The sequence below is a fragment of the Mercenaria mercenaria genome, chromosome 19 (genome assembly GCF_021730395.1).
Source record: "Mercenaria mercenaria strain notata chromosome 19, MADL_Memer_1, whole genome shotgun sequence".
NCBI lineage: Eukaryota > Metazoa > Mollusca > Bivalvia > Venerida > Veneridae > Mercenaria > Mercenaria mercenaria.
The window spans coordinates 14,432,885-14,452,076 of record NC_069379.1 but is presented as its reverse complement, the minus strand read 5'-3'; the positions used below and the strand labels follow the sequence as shown (position 1 = coordinate 14,452,076).

The 19,192-nt window shown below is 35.6% G+C and overlaps 1 protein-coding gene across 1 annotated transcript; it reads left to right on the top strand.

Moving 5' to 3' along the window:
• The first annotated feature begins 653 nt into the window (after nt 1-653).
• On the top strand, nt 654-17,531 carry LOC123542856 (uncharacterized). The gene is made up of 16 exons (XM_045328879.2): nt 654-813; nt 4,644-4,729; nt 5,382-5,588; nt 7,086-7,322; nt 8,401-8,561; nt 9,084-9,200; nt 9,621-9,726; nt 10,046-10,206; nt 10,819-10,920; nt 11,356-11,424; nt 11,964-12,084; nt 13,555-13,679; nt 14,457-14,523; nt 15,879-15,994; nt 16,143-16,251; nt 17,209-17,531. The coding sequence occupies exons 1-16, from the start codon at nt 764-766 to the stop codon at nt 17,352-17,354; spliced, it is 1,980 nt and encodes a 659-aa protein (XP_045184814.2). The 5' UTR covers nt 654-763; the 3' UTR covers nt 17,355-17,531.
• Nucleotides 17,532-19,192: the final 1,661 nt, after the last annotated feature.

The window sequence follows — 19,192 nt, the reverse complement described above, 5'->3', positions numbered from 1 at the left end:
AGAATTATTCTTTTTACTTTCTTATCATTATTGCCTACCATGACTTATATCTCGTGTAAACATTGAAACTAAACATAATCTTGTCAACTATAACTTGAATTAATTCTAGATTACTAGAACTTTTCCGAACTACTTTCAAAAAAAAAATATATGTATGAAAACACAGAGATAGGGTATTACAACATATGGAAAAGTCAACCTTTCTGAATTTAATTATATCCCTTAATGCAAAACTATTTATATATATATATATTCAATGTATCCTCGAGATCCAGTTAACTTTCAGTGACAATATAGCTTCTCTGGTCCCAATCAGTTAAAAAGACTAAAATGTCACTACTGATTTGTGAGACATGAAAAACAGAGTTTTGAGTATATATATATGCAAATGTTGAACTAGTACGAATGTGTAGTACAATTCGGGCTCGTATATAAAGCAGCATCGAAACTAATGTTATTGGGTTAGTGGACTTGCTGTGGCATGTGCGTGTTCGTTTGTACTGCTAGGCGCTTTGCCGTAATTGGTCTGGTATGTTGTGGTGGTGATTTAGCTCGTATAAATTCTCCCTACTATATATATTACTTAAATGAGCCTGAGAAACTATCAATTATTTATAAAATAGTCAGACGGACGGACGGATTGATGGATAATTTACGATTGTTATCGATAACAGTATAGATAACACCGAGGTTATCTCAATTTGAATACCTGTATTCACATGAATGATCGGTCTATACGGGTACTATCTGCATCGAGAGGGAAATGAATGTAGAGTGTCAGATAAAATATAAAAAAATGAAGGATAAAATATTGTAAGTATTTAACTGTTTTATATGTCATATTAATATTCTTAAATTTTGACTTCAGTATATTTTGCATATCACGAGAGACGCAGAATTTAATGAAATGTGTTTGCTTTAAGGGAACAAGCTGATACAGGAGGGATGAACTAAACTTTAAAGGGGCATGCGTTCACATGGATATCACAGTATCAAATTTTAAAAATAAATCAAGAGCATCTACAGAGCACATTAAAAGCAGTTTCTATAAAGCTGACAATTAAAATGTATTGTTTTAAAGGTGTTAAGTTCAATTTATTGTTTATTGGATTTTTACTGCGTAACAAACGCAGCAGTATTTTAATATCTTTACTCCACCCGGATAAAGATAATTTCAACTATGAATAATGCCAGCTACGTTTTATCAATTTTAGTTTTGGTTATGGTATGTAAATGAAATATATTGTACCTGGTAGAGTCAAACAACTTAATACATCTAACACACTGTCCTGGCCTAACATATGTTGAAAGATACCTGCATTTGTTTCTTTTTATGCAAATCATGTATAATTACTATCATCGAAATACAAAAGAATTACAGATATTCTGTGGCACGTCTTTTAGGGAAAAACTGAATTGTTTATCCTCAAGAACTCGAGCATTGCAATGATAACAATAACCAGCAATCTACAAAGCTTCAGTACCCGATTTCACTTTATTTGGCCGTTCTGTAACTGTGCTTAAAATGATAACTTTCGAAATTTTCACCCAAACACATGTTTAGCATAGACATCGTCCATTAAAGTGGCATTATGCGCATCTAATACTGCATATAGTGTGTTTTGGGAGAGTGTTCTATAAAAGCAATTTTCGGTTGCTGTGCATTTAGATGTGCTAAATTAACGATAATGCCGCATTAGTATTAGAAGTTGATGCTTTATAAATAAAGAAATCGAACGGGTAAAATAATAGATATTTTTTCAATCTTCTGCGCAATGATCTCCCTTACCTGAAAATGGAAATTTCTGAAGTAGAAGGGAAGCAACTCCTGCTTGCAGTTTGATGGTTTTTTTAAAAAGACTGCCCCAGTCAAAATAAGAAAATTCATATTTGGAAACTTATTATTTTGTACTGGTAACGGGAAGAGTTTGGTATGTTGGGTTAAAAGCTATAATTTCTTCCATCCTTTTTACATGCACATCTATTTAACCTTGATTTCTTACTTGAAAAATGCATATAATTCCACTTTAATGAAATGATAAACAAAATAAATTGAACAATTACATATGGAACGCCTAGGCTGCCTTGGCATGATAATTATTAGTTCGTCATGTGCATTTTCCAATACATTCAGTACAAATCATAATTTGTTATGTAGATAAAGCAGTTTGCTATGTGCATTTACTTGTGGTTTGTGCAGTACATTCGCTAGTTTGTGTTGTACAATTAATGGTTCGTTATGTCGGATTGTGCTTTTTCCAATATATTCGGTACAAATCATAATTTGTTATGTATAGATAAAGCAGTTTGTTATGTACATTTACTAGTTTGTGCAGTACATTCGCTAGTTTGTGTTGTACATTTAATAGTTCGTCATGTGCGTTTTCCAATATATTCGGTACAAATCATAATTTGTTATGTAGATAAAGCAGTTTGTTATGTACATTTACTAGTTGATGCAATACGTTCGCTGGTTTGTGCTGTACATTTAATAGTTCGTCATGTGCGTTTTCCAATATATTCGGTACAAATCATAATTTGTTATGTAGATAAAGCAGTTTGTTATGTACATTTACTAGTTGATGCAATACGTTCGCTGGTTTGTGCTGTACATTTAATAGTTCGTCATGCGCGTTTTCCAATATATTCGGTACAAATCATAATTTGTTATGTAGATAAAGCAGTTTGTTATGTACATTTACTTGTGGTTTGTGCAGTACATTCGCTAGTTTTTGCTGTACATTTAATAGTTCGTTATGTGCTTTTTCCAATATATTCGGTACAAATCTAATTTCTTATGTACATAAAAGTGTACCAGACGAACTAGTAAATGTACATAACTAATTGCACATGACGAACTATTAATTATAAACAAACTACTAATTGCACACTGTTTTATCTACATAACAAATTATGATTTGTACCGAATGTATTGGTAAATGCACAGGACGAACTATTAATTGTACAGAACAATCTACTAAATGCACAGCACAAACTAAAATATGTACAGGACAAACTAGTAAATGTACATAACAAACTACTTTATCTACATAACAAATTATGATTTGTACCGAATATATTGGAAAATGCACATGACGAACTATTTTAAAATTGTACAGAACAATCTATTAAATGCACAGCACAAAATAGCGAATGTACTGCACAAACTAGTAAATGTATATCACAAACTTCTTAATCTACATAACAAATTCTGCTTTTTACCGAAGATATTGGAAAATGCACATGACGAACTATTAATTGGACAGCACAAACTAGCGAATGCACAGCACAAACTGCTTTATCTACATACATCCGAATATATTGGAAAAAGCACATGACGAACTGATAATTATCATGCCAAGGCAGTTTAGGCGTTCCATAATTACGTCATGTAACATATACGTTGGTGATTGTGGTTGACATATTACCGATAAAGAAGTTGAAATTCTAGTTGATTAAACAGTGTCGGTGCATTTAAGTATTATACTTAAATCATCCACATTTATTTATCTAATACCTAATAATACAAAAATTGGTAAATAAACATTTTTCGTTTGAATGTGTAATTTACATAAAATGTTAATTTTACTTGTTACGTGTGATGTTAACTACATCCAGACAAATTTTCAGTATTTACCTTTAGCCTACTTGCGGCAAATGATTCTGCCTTTGCGACCAGTGCAGACCAAGATCAGCCTGCACGGACATGCAGGCTGATCATGTCTGCACTGTTTGCTATTCAGTCAGTAAATCTTCAGTGAACACCCCTTTGAATAATAAATGGCACTTTTCATATTGGATAATGGACCAGTCCATTTCAAAATTTTAATGGCTAAAAGTTAAAACGACTGCAGGATGCTTTTTTTTCAGCGTAACTGACTACTTTAGGTAAATGGTAACTTCTTCTACAAAACTGACAACTTCCCAGCGTCCATCTATGCTGGGAGTCAAGACCCCAAACGTAACATCTCTTTTAATACCGTGACGGAAATGTTCAACTTTTTCAGGCATCGAGCTCACAACATCTACCGTATATTTTCGCTTATAAGACGCAATATCAAGAGTCATTTTTCCAGTTCAGAGAGTGGGGAGCGTCTTATAAGTGTGTACTACAGGGAAATTAGGATACAGATGTGAATGATGTTCTTACAACAGTTTTATATTGACTGATGGTTGATTCACTTCGGACATCGGGCAATAGTTTTAACTATTGAAATTGAAACTTAAAAGATTCTGATGCCACTTATTTTAGGACTAAAGAATAAATCATATAACTAATAAACATGCAAGTTATTAGGCTCTTTTAATGTAAAGGAGATATGTTATTTTAGGGATCCAGTGATTCAAGCTTGTCCGCATTCTTGCTGTATGGTAGATATTCTACGTCTGCACAAACTTAATTTGAGCCGCACCATGAGAAAACCAGCATAGTTTGGTTGCGATCCGCGCAGTCCGGTCAGGATCCATGCTGTTCGCTTATGGTCTATGTCATTGCGATAGGTTTTACAAGTGAACAGCATGGATTCTGACCAGACTGCGCGGATGCTCAGGCTGGTCTGGATCCATGCTGGTCACAAACGCACTATGTTAGTTTTCTCATGGCGCGGCTCATTTATTATCTGATGATTTGATATCAATTTCAGTGCACTATTTATCTCCACATGCCTGGCATTCTCAGCTGGACAAATTGATACATCTGTATGCACGGGACAAATCCCAGGTCCAAACGGTAAGATCATACTAAAAAAGGCGGCACAAAAAAGCCTAAATACTAGTACATGTGGATGTAATACGTTTTATATGGTTCAACAAAGTTAACTAAATTATATCAGATAATACATCAGGTGTTGTTTTTTCTTTTCGGATCTCATGCGCTTTCTTACTAGCTAGTACTAATTGTCAACTTCCCCACAAGAAGTAATGGTGGAAGACACATGACTTCGGACATTACAGAAATCTATTTTTCTCTAGCAGATGGATGTTTCTAACTCATTGTACACGTCCTACATTGCAAAGCATGCTTGAAAACCGCTTTTGTCTCTTCGCATGTTAACCGAGGTGTTCCGAATCTTTTACAGAATTTGGGCATTCTGAAATTCTGCACAATCATGCGCCTAGTCAATGGTGTAAAACAGAATGATATTCTGGAATAGTTTGCACGTTGGGCAGATAGAGCTGTCACGTGATCAATGTTAACAATGTAAATCGAAAGTAGGTCATGGTTCCTGTCGACTATAGATACCACCAATAGGGCTGGGTACCAGAACAGAACACTACTTTGACAAAAATTAGAAGAGTTTTAGAACAATGTTAGAATTAGAGAAAGGAATATGAGTTTAAATAACGAAATGTGCTTATGCTTAACGTTTTCATTTCCCCAGACCCACCAGGACCGCCAAGTTTGCCGAACGTATTTGAGGTGCACGTGGAAGCTAATATTAACAACCGGAACTACACGTCTGAGTACCATATCTGGTACGACCAGTTGCATAACCAGGTGGCTACCCACGTCGACAACGCCGGTACTCGAACCGAGGACCTGTACAGGTTTGACACAAACGAGTTTTACCACGTCGACAGGGATAATGGTATGTCTGATATTAGCTTATGCTACATAAATTTGAAAACATTGCCGTTCGTGAACTTTTGACGCGACGACATATGTAAATGACGTTACAAATGACGTCAAGCACCCATTACAAAATTTGAACGTCAATATGAAAAAATATCATTAATACCCTGACGAAGGAAAATTTAATAAAGCCTTGAAGGATAATTTAATTCTTGTAGAATCTAATCATAAGTTAAAATCTTTTCACCGATTTATGTTTTAATATTACTTCCTGCATATTTCTTTTAAAAAAAAACAAACAAACAAAACCAACTTTTAATCAAATTGTGTTTGAAACCTTGACCATCAATTAGTAAATGACCTAACAAGGAAAATATGCGTGAAGCTAGAAGCCTAGCGGCTACATGCAGATAAACAAGTTATCACCACTCTTACTTTTATCAGTTTAGACTTTGACGTAATGTTGAAAAACGCGCATGAGTACAAAAACAAAAGCGAGGAAAGGTTCACGATATATTAGCGTTATGGCTATTGTCCGTAAGTATTGACCTGGCACTCATTAATCTTCGCCAATATTTTCGGACGTTTTCGTTATTTTACGTGGTATTTGTGTCCTGAAAATATCTACATTTGAGCCGTGCCATGAGAAAACCAACATAGTGGGTTTGCGACCAGCATGGATCCAGACCAACCTGCGCATCCGCGCAGTCTGGTCAGGCTCAATGCTGTTCGCTTTTAAAGCCTATTGGAATTGGAGAAACTGTTAGCGAACAGCATGGATCCTGACCAGACTGCGCGGATGCGCAGGCTGGTCTAGATCCATGCTGGTCGCATACCCACTATGTTGGTTTTCCCATGGCACGGCTCATTTATCAAAATAATCAATTTAGAGAACCAACGGAAAAGTGGTGTAGTGGTAAGCTCTCCGACTTGGAAACACGTTACCATGGGTTCGAATTCTTTTCTAACCATTTTTTAAAATATAAATCCTTGTGTTTGTATTTGTATCTATGATTATATATATTTTATGAAACATTGCATTCTGTGTCGCTAACAACAGTTCTTTGAATTGTCCGTTGAATGAATGAATGCTTGAACGGTCCTGAAGATTTTAAACAACATTTTGTAGAACGGTTTTATGTACGTAGAAGAATGGTGACCGATAGCAGAGCATTTCGCCGATAAATCATGATAAGTGTGACAAGTTTCCGTCTTTTACAGATAAAAAAAAAGAAACAACAATTTGGTCAGACAGAGGGCTCGAACACTCAACCCTGAGTTTACTGGCAAAACGCTTTGTCCGAACAGCTATATCTGCACATGATACGTGATGGTATATAATTGGCTTTTCAATAGCTATATCGTTGTTTAGGTTCGCACACCGAAAATTTACGGAAACATGCGGAATATTCATGAGTGCCAGGTCAATACTTACGGACAATAACTGGAACTATTGGCGTTTGAAGTTCACCTACAAATTTATATACTAAAATGTTTCTATTCATAATTTCAGGTATCTGTACCGTACAACCTCTATTTAGATCACCACAACTGTTCCTCTTCGGCACTGCCACAGGCGACAAGGCGACAATGAAAACACCAAACCAATTCCTTCATTTTAATGAGACAGGAATTCAACAGAAGTGGATAAATCAAACTGTAGTTCGTGGCATCACGTGCAATTTGTGGCGTTCCTGTCTGTACTGGGACAGCATAAAAGCAACGATGGTCGTGGATTGGTACTTTAGCGGTAATTTCTTCATGATGGTTGTAACATCTCTTATTGTTCCAATATTTATTCATAGTTACTACCACTATTACATGTATTGAGACTCATTTGTTGGTCCGTTATGAAGCTATATTGATTTATAATATATATCATACCAACGCCTTCAAGGACAAAGCACATTGTAAGTGAATGTTGCATCTTTTTTTGTCCTGAAATGTCTATTGCTAGTTTTAAATCAAATGTTGTTCTGTAGATGTAACAATAAATTAGCTTAATGGCTTTGACCTCGGCAAAAAACAGCCCGAAATTTCCTGTGTAACAGTCAGGAAGGGTCTTATTGGAAAAGCTTCATTCTGAGCCGAAACCTGTAGCTACGCCACTAAGGACGCCATATCGTGGCCACTAAAGACAATACTATGATCGTCAAGACACCCTGCTTCCCAGTGGCTCTTAATAGGCTTATTATAAGAGTAGCCTGATCTGGGATGCAGTATTCGGCTCGTGTTGATTTTGCCAGATCGGATCTCACGAAGCGCGCAAGCGCCGAGTGTGATCCGACCTTGCAAAATCCACGAGAGCCGAATACAAAGTCCCAGATCTAGCTACTGTTATGATAACCCTTTTATTATATACCTTTACCATATTGATTCTCGTTTTCTTCTTGAACAAAATCTTCAATGTTTATCGATATTAAATGGAACTTAGTGAAGTTTTTATGTGCGCTATTTATAGAAATGTGTCGAATCATGCATATTAATGAAAATAGTTTGGCAGCATACAATACGGAAGGTACAATACGGAATTTAAAAGGTACAATACGGAATTTTTGTCTGTCTGATCATATTCAATTGTGAAATACAAGCCGATTATTTATAGAATTTATATAGGTTATAAAAATTATTATTAAACGGGAAAATATGTTATCATACATATTCCCAGAATGAACGGTTGTGGTCGTAATAAGAAGATCGTGGAAGATGATATGGAAACCCATCCCTATACTATCTTCATGCAGACTCGTACACATCCCTAAGACATCACCATTCCATCCTCAGCTGAAAGCTTGTTTATCGATGTTTTAATAATGTGCATATTTCAGCCCCATCTTGGACAACAAGCAGACTGTCTCCACAACTTCCGGTGCGGGCTCATGTATACGGAAAGACAGTGATGCAAAACGGCAAGAAAAGGCCTTTTGATCATATGTATGAATTTGCCGACTTTAATCCTAATCCAGGCAGACATACGTCCGCGTATCAGGTAATGAAACAGTTTTCTATGGTGGCTGATTTCTGCCATGTCGTGTTGGCGACAACACGAAAACTCGACTAACACTTTCTTTACTTACACCGTCTGTGTCGAATGTTCGTGTTTTCCTGTGGGCGGGGCGAAAACGCGAAAATAAGACACATTCTGCTTGAAAACTCAACATTTCGAGGGCGCAGCAGTAACGACAAATTTATATGTTGAGTTTTCGACATGGCAGAAATCAGCCACCATAGTTTTCATTATTGACTATATAGAATATGCGCTGCATTTCTAAGATATGTAAAATATGGCGATGGAATTGTGATTATCTCTTATCTCTTAAACAAAGTTTTATAAACTTTTAAAATCTATTTAAATATTCCATCTACGTAGTTGTGTTAGTTTTTTTATGTCATAATATCATACTTAAGGATGCTTATACCCATTCCATGCATTCCTGTAACTCTTTCCTGCGAAGTTACCAAGTTATGATTAAAGAACGTATTTATCTAACAAAAAAAACTTATTTTACAGACGCCTACCGGTGTATATTGCCCACGGGCGAAAAATATTAAACCACTGCCGACACCGTCGTCATCCTTCCATTTCACGGCAGAGATCATTTTTGGCCAAAGCATATCTCGAATCAAGGTAGATAAGTATAGCATTGATAATCACTTATTATTTCACAGTGGCTTCACCTTAAGTAGAGATAAATTTTCTTTCCATAGGGAAGTATATCGTTACAGTAACTAGGAGTGTTAACTTTTACGCTTCATTAATTACATCCCTATGAATTTACGACATTTGAGCCGCGCCATGAGAAAACAAACATGCAATGAGCCGCACCATGAGAACACCAACATAGTGCGTTTGCGACCAGCATGGATCCATGCGCATGCTGTTCGCTTTCAAAGCCTATTGCAATTAGAGTAACCGTGAGCAAACAACACTGATCCTGACCAGACTGCGCAGATGCACAGGCTGGTCTGGATCCATGCTGGTCGCAAACGCACTATGTTGGTTTTCTCATGGTGCGGCTCATTTATGAACAATAAATCTCATTCGTAGGAATGGTATGATAACGACATGAACCTTGTCAGATACGACTATGACCCTCTAGGCACACAAAAATACGGGACTCTACCACTGACACAAGTCCACGATTTCAACACAGGTACAGGAATCTTTTATATCAAAAATACGTTATGACGAGTGTAACAACTTTGATAAATGATCTATTGATTAAACAGATAATACCATTTACTCCTCGTTTGAATGGGTCAACAGTGTTATTGTACTTACAAAATAGACTGGCCTGGTTTATAGGTTGGTCAGGGCTACGGATACGCGATATGTATTGTATTTTGTCATTATTTTTTAGCATGGATCCCCTCAGTGAAATATTTAATCTAAGGATTAAATGTCTAGAAATGTTGATAATAATTACTGTTTGAGGAACGAAAGATACATATGTTTGTTTTTTCTTTACTTAGGAGTTGCATACATAATCGACTCTTTAAGGGGAAATTGCACTGCGACCCCTATTTCTAATACTGGATTTGACGTCAGAAATGCAGACCCGACCCACGTGAGGATACGAACATCAAAGGAATTCTTCTATTTTGACAAGGCAGCGTATATTTACGAAGGACAGGTAAACATATACCAACAATTCATTTTTTACATGTAGATGGCTGTATACATACTCTTCTGAATTGAAAGGTCTTGATAATAAAATATTTTGTCTCTAACACAGTTAGTTTCGTATTACGGAAGAGCATAAGTGCCACTGGTGCTTTTTATTTATCATCTCGAAAGTTCGAGTTAAAAATTTGAAATTTCAGGTTACGCGTCTCAAAATTTCGAAGAAATTATCATATATTTCGAAGTATGTAATTTCAAATTTACTGCTACCTGTCACGAAATTTCGAGTTGCTAAGTTGAAATTTATGCGCCTGGTATATGGTACTTTACTCTGCCGTGCATTGTCCTCCCTTATTTAACTTTAATTTATACAATTAAATTTTCATATCAACTTTACTAAACAGATTCTGAAGCTTAAACTGACCCGTATTGACAATGGGCAACTTCCTTACAATTACGCACTGTCGTTTGCTACTTTGGCGTTCTCCAGCCATAACAGAAAACCGCTTTTTCATAAAAACCGAAGAAAGCCGAAGTCGCATACGGAGACTACGGAATCGAACGGAAAATGTCGATTGTCATTACGGATCCACTACCTTAATGTTAATATTCTTTCATACAGAGATCTGTGAGAAGTATAAAGAGTGACGTGTGGATAGCTCAAAGAAATGACTGGCCCGTTCCCAATTCTCCAAACTCGACGTGGGAATGGTACTTTGCAACAGTAAGCTTTTCATTCTGCTTGTAAGCCCTACATGTACTTCATGTAGAGAAGCTGTCAGTTACTTGCGGGAAAAAATGATAAAAATCGCAAAAGTACACAGAATTTGCATAACCGGAAACAGGTAGATGAGTCGTTTTATGTTTTATTTTGTTGTTATGCTTTGTGATCCGGTTTAAGAATGATTAAACATTAGCCAGTTATGCTAGGTTGCACCGGAAGAACCAATTTTGTTGTGTGCTTCACCAAAAGTTCCTGTTCTCCTGACAGCAAGCATGCTACACAACCAAACTGTGTTGTCAAATCGTTATATAAACGTGCACTACGATACTGCAGTCAAAACTTAAAAGGAAAATATGTTCCATCACCTTAACAGTAGGAATTACATCAACACTTGTGCTTGAGTATCTCTTTACGTCTTGTATTATTTTTTTCCAGCCAAATTATACGTCCAACTTTATCACAGTATTTGGGAACCCGACCAGAATGGTGCTTGATGCAGGACTTGTAAGTAAAAAAACGATGGATATACTTCCGTTATTAGATATCATCTATTAACGTTGGGGTTTCTTCTGTAAAAATCGCACTACTACATTAAAAAGTATTTTCTTTCCTTAATGCAAATGTTGTAAATTTATATGCATTATGTCTATTGCCTAACTTCATATCTTTCCCGAAGTATATTTTAAAGGAGGTTGCAGTAAACCTTCAAAACACAACTATCCACATTAAAGCAAGCTCACTTAAACTTAAATAGACGGTCGCTCATGATAGACTATGTAGATGTGACATGTACGGTACAGGACGGCACCTGTCTTACGTGCAAATGCCGAAACAAACTGCGCAAACGGCAATGATTGGACTTTTAGATGTGCAAAGTTCAAACCAGATTGTACGAGTCAGCGACTGAAGAACGACTGTCACATTTGTGACATTTCATGGACATTCTTTTTTTTTTTTGCTAAAATTCTCGCTAAAGTATATATAACTACATGTAATTGTGACACAAAACAGCTTACAGATACTTCATTTATATTTTATTTCAGGGTCAGCATTATGTTTACAACATTTATGACTATAACGAGAGGCGGCCTATGATCTGGTCGTACGACATCGGTAATTGTTTCAACTACACTGAACGCCAGGACTTTTCATTTAAATTACCAGGTAAATCTTACATAATTTGGCTGCCGTTAACCTTTAGCATGATAGATAAATTGTCGTCTGCTGGAAATGTCGTCTGCTAAAATTGCAAAGTTCATTCAATTTGCTCCAAAATTGGAAGAAATATTGTCAGAGTAGCAAACAGCTTGGAACCTGATCAGACGCCGATTTAATCGGCGTCTGATCTGGTTCCAAGCTGTTTGCAAAGGCTGATAAATTTGCCTGCATCAGGCTAAGGGTTAAATATTCATACATAAACGTTACAGGTTTCCATCGAATATTAAGCCTGATACGTATAATTTCGCTTTTAAGTCGCACTCGCTTATAACACGCACCCCGACATCACATATACAAGGGGGTCTCCGTGGCCGAGTGGTTAAGGTCGCTGACTTCAAATCACTTGCCCCTCATCGACGTAGGTTCGAACCTCACACGGGGCGTTGAATTCTTCATGACTGTGAGGAAGTCATCCAGCTGCCTCACGGAAGATCGCTGGTTCTACCCAGGTGCCCGCTCGTGATGAAATATTGCACGGAGGGTCACCTGGGGTCTTCCTCCAACATAAAAAGCTAGAAAGTCGCTATATGACCTATAATTGTGTCGGTGCGACGTAAAACACCAACAAAATAAATAAACAGTGCTCTTTTGTAAAAGTATAATATTTACTTATACGATAATGCAGTTCATATTTGACAATGGTAAAGGTAAGCAAAAAATCAGAAAGTATTTAAGTTAGCTGTCAAAGATAGTATGATGTTTGATAAAAGTTTCATCAGCATAGGAATTTCTACGTAAATTTCACCAACTTGACGGTAAAACACATACATGTATATCGGTCTCAATGTTATATTCTCGAAGACTTGCTTCGCAGATAGAAAACGTAGCTTTTCCCTTAATAATATTCTCAAAATTTGCGTCTGTAGTTAGAGACCACCAATTGTTTGACTTCCATTATAATAGTATGTATGGCGTGTACGGCCTTCCATAAATCGAAACACGTATAAACATTTTTCAAAAACTATTTTAGTCCCACCAAAATAACTGATGAAAAGATATGAAAAATTATTCTTCGTGTAAAAAATTATTTTTCGTGTAAATAAAATGGCCTAATTTTTTCATTCTAAGCATGGCGGAATAAAACCTTTTTTATAAAACTGTTTTAAAACGCATCAAACGTAGCACTTATAACTAAAACCTTTTTAAGAAACGCACTAAAAGCTCAGTTTTGAAATTAGATTATTTACATACGTAACTTTACCTTATTCCCAGTTATAAGATTACCGTATTTCCAGTAAATTGCTGGTATTGCTTTGAATTGAAAGTATCTGACCTATATTTGTATACTTAGTGATATGATTATACTAGTCCCAAAGTTTTGAGAGGCCTTGATCTACAAGTATATCTTGATCACAACCGTAAAACTCAGATTCTTACAAAAAAAAAAATATATATATATATATATATATCTTATAGGAAGTTACCGGAAACTGGTGAACGGAAATATGGAATTGTTCCGGTATGCGGTGCTTCGAGCCATAGTAAAGGCGGGTACCATCAATAAGATCAACCTTTCTCCTCTACGAGTGTACAATATACAGGTAAATATAGAGGAACCATCTATATGTTCAATTATTTTGCAATAATTTATATGGCGTCACGTACATAATGTGTATATGCTTAACTGCAAGCAATATGTGATGACTTCAGAGAGTATTTTTCGTTTTTATCAGGAAAAGGCATGACCAAAATATCGTTTCATCCTGTAACCACCATGGTTTATTATAATGCTGAAGAAAAATATTAAAAAGCCGACTCGAGCTTTAATAAATTTGAACACGACAATACGCCCGGAATAACTGCTTCCACAGGGCGTATAGACGAATCGAAGTGTCTAAAAGTTACTAAAACAATACGCTGATTTTGATTCTAGTATGTCTAAATGTTAACATAGTGGAACAAGAATTGTATCACTGTTCACATGTATTATACAAAATAAAATAGCATGATGTCAGTGGTCTTGACAATCTGGATTTTCCGGTCGAATACGCATTCCGGTAATACTATTTTGGCATTCCCCGTAATACGATTTCGGCATTCTTTGGTATGAACGGAAAAGCAGGTGCCCGAATGATCAACGTTATTATCCGAAGAATGCCGAAACGCCATACAAGAATACGTAATCACACGGATATTACCGGCTGACTTTACGGATCCACTACCTTATCACAAGTTTCACCAAATGTTCTCCGTGACGATTTGATGTGTCTGAAATCATTCGTATTTAGGCTTTCAAGTGGAACTTCTGTTGTTGTTGTTTTTTAAATTGTTTCTATAGACATGGTCTTTAGAAAAATGTGTTTATTTTATTCTTTCAGATTGACTATGCAGACAACAACGATATCATTGTACAGTTTACTCTACTTGACAAAGCTCCACAATTAGGTAATATACCTTTTAAAAGCAATTTAGTAAAAGTAAATACATGTTGTCATATTTGCGGAAATCTTCACCAACGAAAAGAGATAACTTGTTTTTAAATGTCACAGGTTTTATGTTTGGGTGTATTCCTATAAATAAAGTCACCAGCAAAGCATGGCCGTATATGGCCGCTTTTTGAGGGGTTTTCATACTGGGGAATTTATATATAGGTATGGTTGTACGGATACAGCTTAGAAATATAAATAACGTTTTGAGGTATTGATATTCATAGATAATACTCAGCAGTCAAGCATTTTAATAAGGGTCACTTAATGACTCTCCGCATGTGACTTCGGCATTTTTCGGTTAATACGGAAGGTTATGTACTCTTACTACATTAAGGTAGTTCTGCACGTTTGATAAACCGGAAGTGATGACGTAACGTCATTTATCCGGAAAACGTAGAATAAAGCCTGGATTCGGCATACGGAAATGAAAATCATTTTATGAATTAATTGAAATATGTGAGTAAATTTATGACAGTGGCATTGTTGCTATATTTCTAAAGTCAAAATATGATATTGGAACATATAACACGTTAAAAAAATGAAAATAATGTCTTAAAATTAGCGTGAAATGTACGGTTCACTTTAATCATGGTCAGATATCTCAAAAATAAGCACACGGACCTGTACATTTTATTTCCCCAAATGATAGGCCATGTGTTTATTTACAACTGTGAGAAGTTTCATCAAAATCTACATTATAGAAAAATTTCTATTCGCGAAAATGTTATGAAAGTAATGATTTTCCCATAGACTCCCATTATGAAATATTGCGTGAGGTCCAAATTTTTCAAATCAGTCTAGCAAAAAATCAAGCACACGACCCTATCGTTTTTATTTGCTGAATTTTCTAGGTATATTCTGAAGTTTTGAAAAATCAGAGTTTAATCAAATTCTACATTGTAGAAAAAATTTCAATCCAAACGTGCAGAACTACCTTAATGGCCGAAGCAACACATGTTAATTGTATTAGCATGGGAATTGCCAATTTTCATTAAGGGTTTACCACCCTAAAATTGTGAAAAGCTTTGATTTATCAAAGAGCTAAAAAAAAAAAATTATACTTCTTTGGAATTTTTCTCTTAAGGTTTAGGATACTAAGTACATAACAGAGACTTACGGGTGGTCTGTAATAAGAGAAGACGTTGGTGTCACATCAAGTTGAGATGAGTTAGATTTAAAACGTTTCAAGCAAATGCCGCTTCCGGTCGTGCAAAGGTACTCTCATCTACTGTTATTACTAACATCGCAAGAAAGTGTCCACACAAATGATGTGTAAAACATTTCTGAATGCACACTTTACCAATTTTGCAGGTGATGTCAGCAATCCAAAGCCGGAAAACAGTCTAAAGGTTGTCGCAAAATCCATTTCCGGTGCAATCAATGGCGGACAGCTGATTGTAAGGCTGCAAGTGCCCCTGGTACCCCCGGTGAGTATGTTAGATTTACATGTGCTTCTGACTAACATGTAGGAACATAACATAAATAGGTACTCATATTTCAATTTGCCATGGCATTTGAGCTATCATTTACCTTTTTGAATATGTTTGTATGATTTATATGATTTTGCATTTCTAGGCCAATATGGTGGCCAGACAGTATTCCCTATCACCTGGTAAAATGATTAAAGACGCTTACTACAAACAGACAAAGCAGGGAGCCAGTACTTCAACCGGTGTTTCCGGTGGTAAGTCTCATTCTTCCGAACTTGATGCTAATATGAAATAAGACAAAACCTCAAAGCGAGCTCAAAGAAATCACGTTTAACTTAAAAAATATTACAAAAAAGCTATTCACTACTCAAAAAGAAAGTGAAAATTCGCGAGAACCTAGTCACTTTAAAACAAAAGTTTACATTTAGTGTCATCATACCTATTAAAGCGAATATCATACTTTGCAAATCTTCCGGGAAGCCGGTGTTACGGTGACGTCATTTCTTATTTGCCGCGTTCTCGCACTGGCTTTAAGATTATTTATGACAATATTTCCAATTTCTTTCCAATGTTTTATCTTCTAAAATTTTCAACTAACGGGAAAGCATTCTTTCATGATTTTTGAGTGATAAATAATTTTCAGCAATCGAATGAAGTTCTGTATTCACTGCGGATAGAACTACTTCCTGTCCGCTAGGGGCATCTTGTTAGCTTCCGGCGAAAGTTTTAAAATCCACCACCAGCCAAAAAAAAACTCACTTTTAACGCGGAATCAAGGTGAATGTTCACAGTGAAAATTGACTGACAATTTTTGTTTGTTCCCAAACTTTGATAAATATGATTTTTGCTTTCAATTAGTAGGAGCTGTGAAGAATAATTTGCTGTTTGAGCAACATTTTTTTTTTCATAGAACGGATTTGCCTTGATTTCTCTTTAAATATATGACAATACAATGGACGTTATTCATCATTCTGAAGAATTTCAACGGTGGAAATAACAATTTTTTAGTTTTCAAATTATCTTGATTCATTTTGCATTTATCATGAAAAAAACGATTTTGATTTGGTATTAAATAGTACTGTAGAATTCGTTAAGCCTAAAAAGATTAAAGAACTCAGATCAATAAATGAAACATGATGAATGCCGGCATTAATATTCATAAAATTTTAATTTTATGAGAAATTTCAGACTGAATGACGTTTGTTTTACAGGAGCTATGGCGGGCATGGGAGTTGCGTTATTGGTTGTGTTTTTCGTCATTGGAGTGGCCGCTACATACTTCTATTATAGGAGGCAAGGTGGTGCATTTGGTCCTAAAAAGTTTGGTGATGAGGACATTACATCCAGTGATACATAATCACTTAACTCAATAGAAAACTTGTTACTCCGTTCATTCAATACTCATGTGTTATACGGATATTTCAGTGATACATAATTATGATACTCAGTAGAAAACTACGTTATTACGTTTACTTAATACAAATGTGTTACGGACATTACATTGGATTATGAGAGAAATAAATAATTATGTTTAGCTTTGTTCATTTTTTTTCTCAATTTAAAAATCAACATTTTATATTATAAGAATCAAGCATTTTGATATAAATCGCTCGAATTAAATAAATTGCTAATGCAATATATATAGAGGCAATCTACTACGAAGTTGTCTCCCGGTACTTATTAGTAAGGAATTGTTTTCAGTATTTTTCCGAGATTTGTGACTAATGTGGGAGATAAACAAAATAAAAAATATATAAAAAGTGAAAATGTTGTTATTTGCAACGGTTTTCAGAGTCACGTAATTGTTGTGACGATAGAGATTATGTAGCGCTAGGGGAGATAATCTAATCGCTGCTGGGAAATTGCTATTGAAGGTCAAACTCCTACTCAGTGATCTCCCTTGCCGATACGCTTTCATTGATGGGAGCCTAGAGACAAGGGAGATCGCTGCGTATGAGTTTGATTGAAGGTGTTTTCTATTCCATATTGAATATAAAAAAATGAACATTTATAAACTAATACTTATAAAACGGATGGTTCAGTAAAAAAATGATCACTACGTTTATACACGGCGTAATCGAAAGAGAAAAAAATAACAATACATATTATAATGAATTTGTATACTGTTAAACTTGTATGAAGCCGCCAACCAGCTTAATACAATGAGTCCCTTAAGACAAGTTGAAATTAGAACAAAAAGCCAATTTAGGATGCTAGTTTATTGGCTGCTTCAGGCAAGTGGCCGCTAAATACATGTTGCCGTTAAGGCAAAGATTATTTACGAGAAAAACAAAAACAATACTTTTCACCAAACATTTCATTACAGCTTCATTTTCACTGTATACGCACTTGCGTTTTGTATGTTACAAACAGATGTTGCACATCGTTCAGACGAATAACATGAAATTACATTAAATTATGTCACTGAATGTGACTACAGGTGTGTGCGTATTTTGAAATATATCTATATATATTTCTCGTCTGTCATTTATCTGTTAGCAATAGTTGCTGTATTATTATCGTTTCATATTTAGTGTATCATATTTAAACTACAGTCAAACATGTAAACTTGGTGTCGTCTAGACCAGTTTTAAAATCTTGGCAAAACAATTTTTTTTGGTTTTTGCATGAAACACTTAAAGACCTGCTCCAATCCTACCTTTTAACCTTAAATTGTCACTGAAAAAAAACATGAAAATCCTGACTATGAACAGCGACACCTGTCAAAATAGGGTCTATTTTATATAAAATTCTATATAAAATACCTGTGGTTTTGCGCGCTAAAGTGTGGCGCGTGGCCGTTAACTGTTACCTATTGTAATCGTGGGTTGCATACACACAATATAATTTGAATAGCCGCGGAGCAGGGCTTTAAGAAAGGAGTTCGAAATACAGTTAAAAGAACCCATTATTGCAGTTTCCGTATTCTTGAATCAAGTAACGTCCCCTGATCCTAGGTAACATGTTTCTCTGGATAATATCCAGGGGCGTCGGAAATATATAATAAAGTCTGTAAACATTTACATGTATATTGTATTTTTTAGTGTGTTGAATAGGTTACATCTGATTAAACTTTTCGTCTACTATAAAGAGAAATAACTATCATTTTCTCTGCTTTAATTTATATGATATTGGACAGAGTAAAAATTGTTTATACCGGTACCCTAATTTAGAATTAGCTAAGTTTTATGTGGT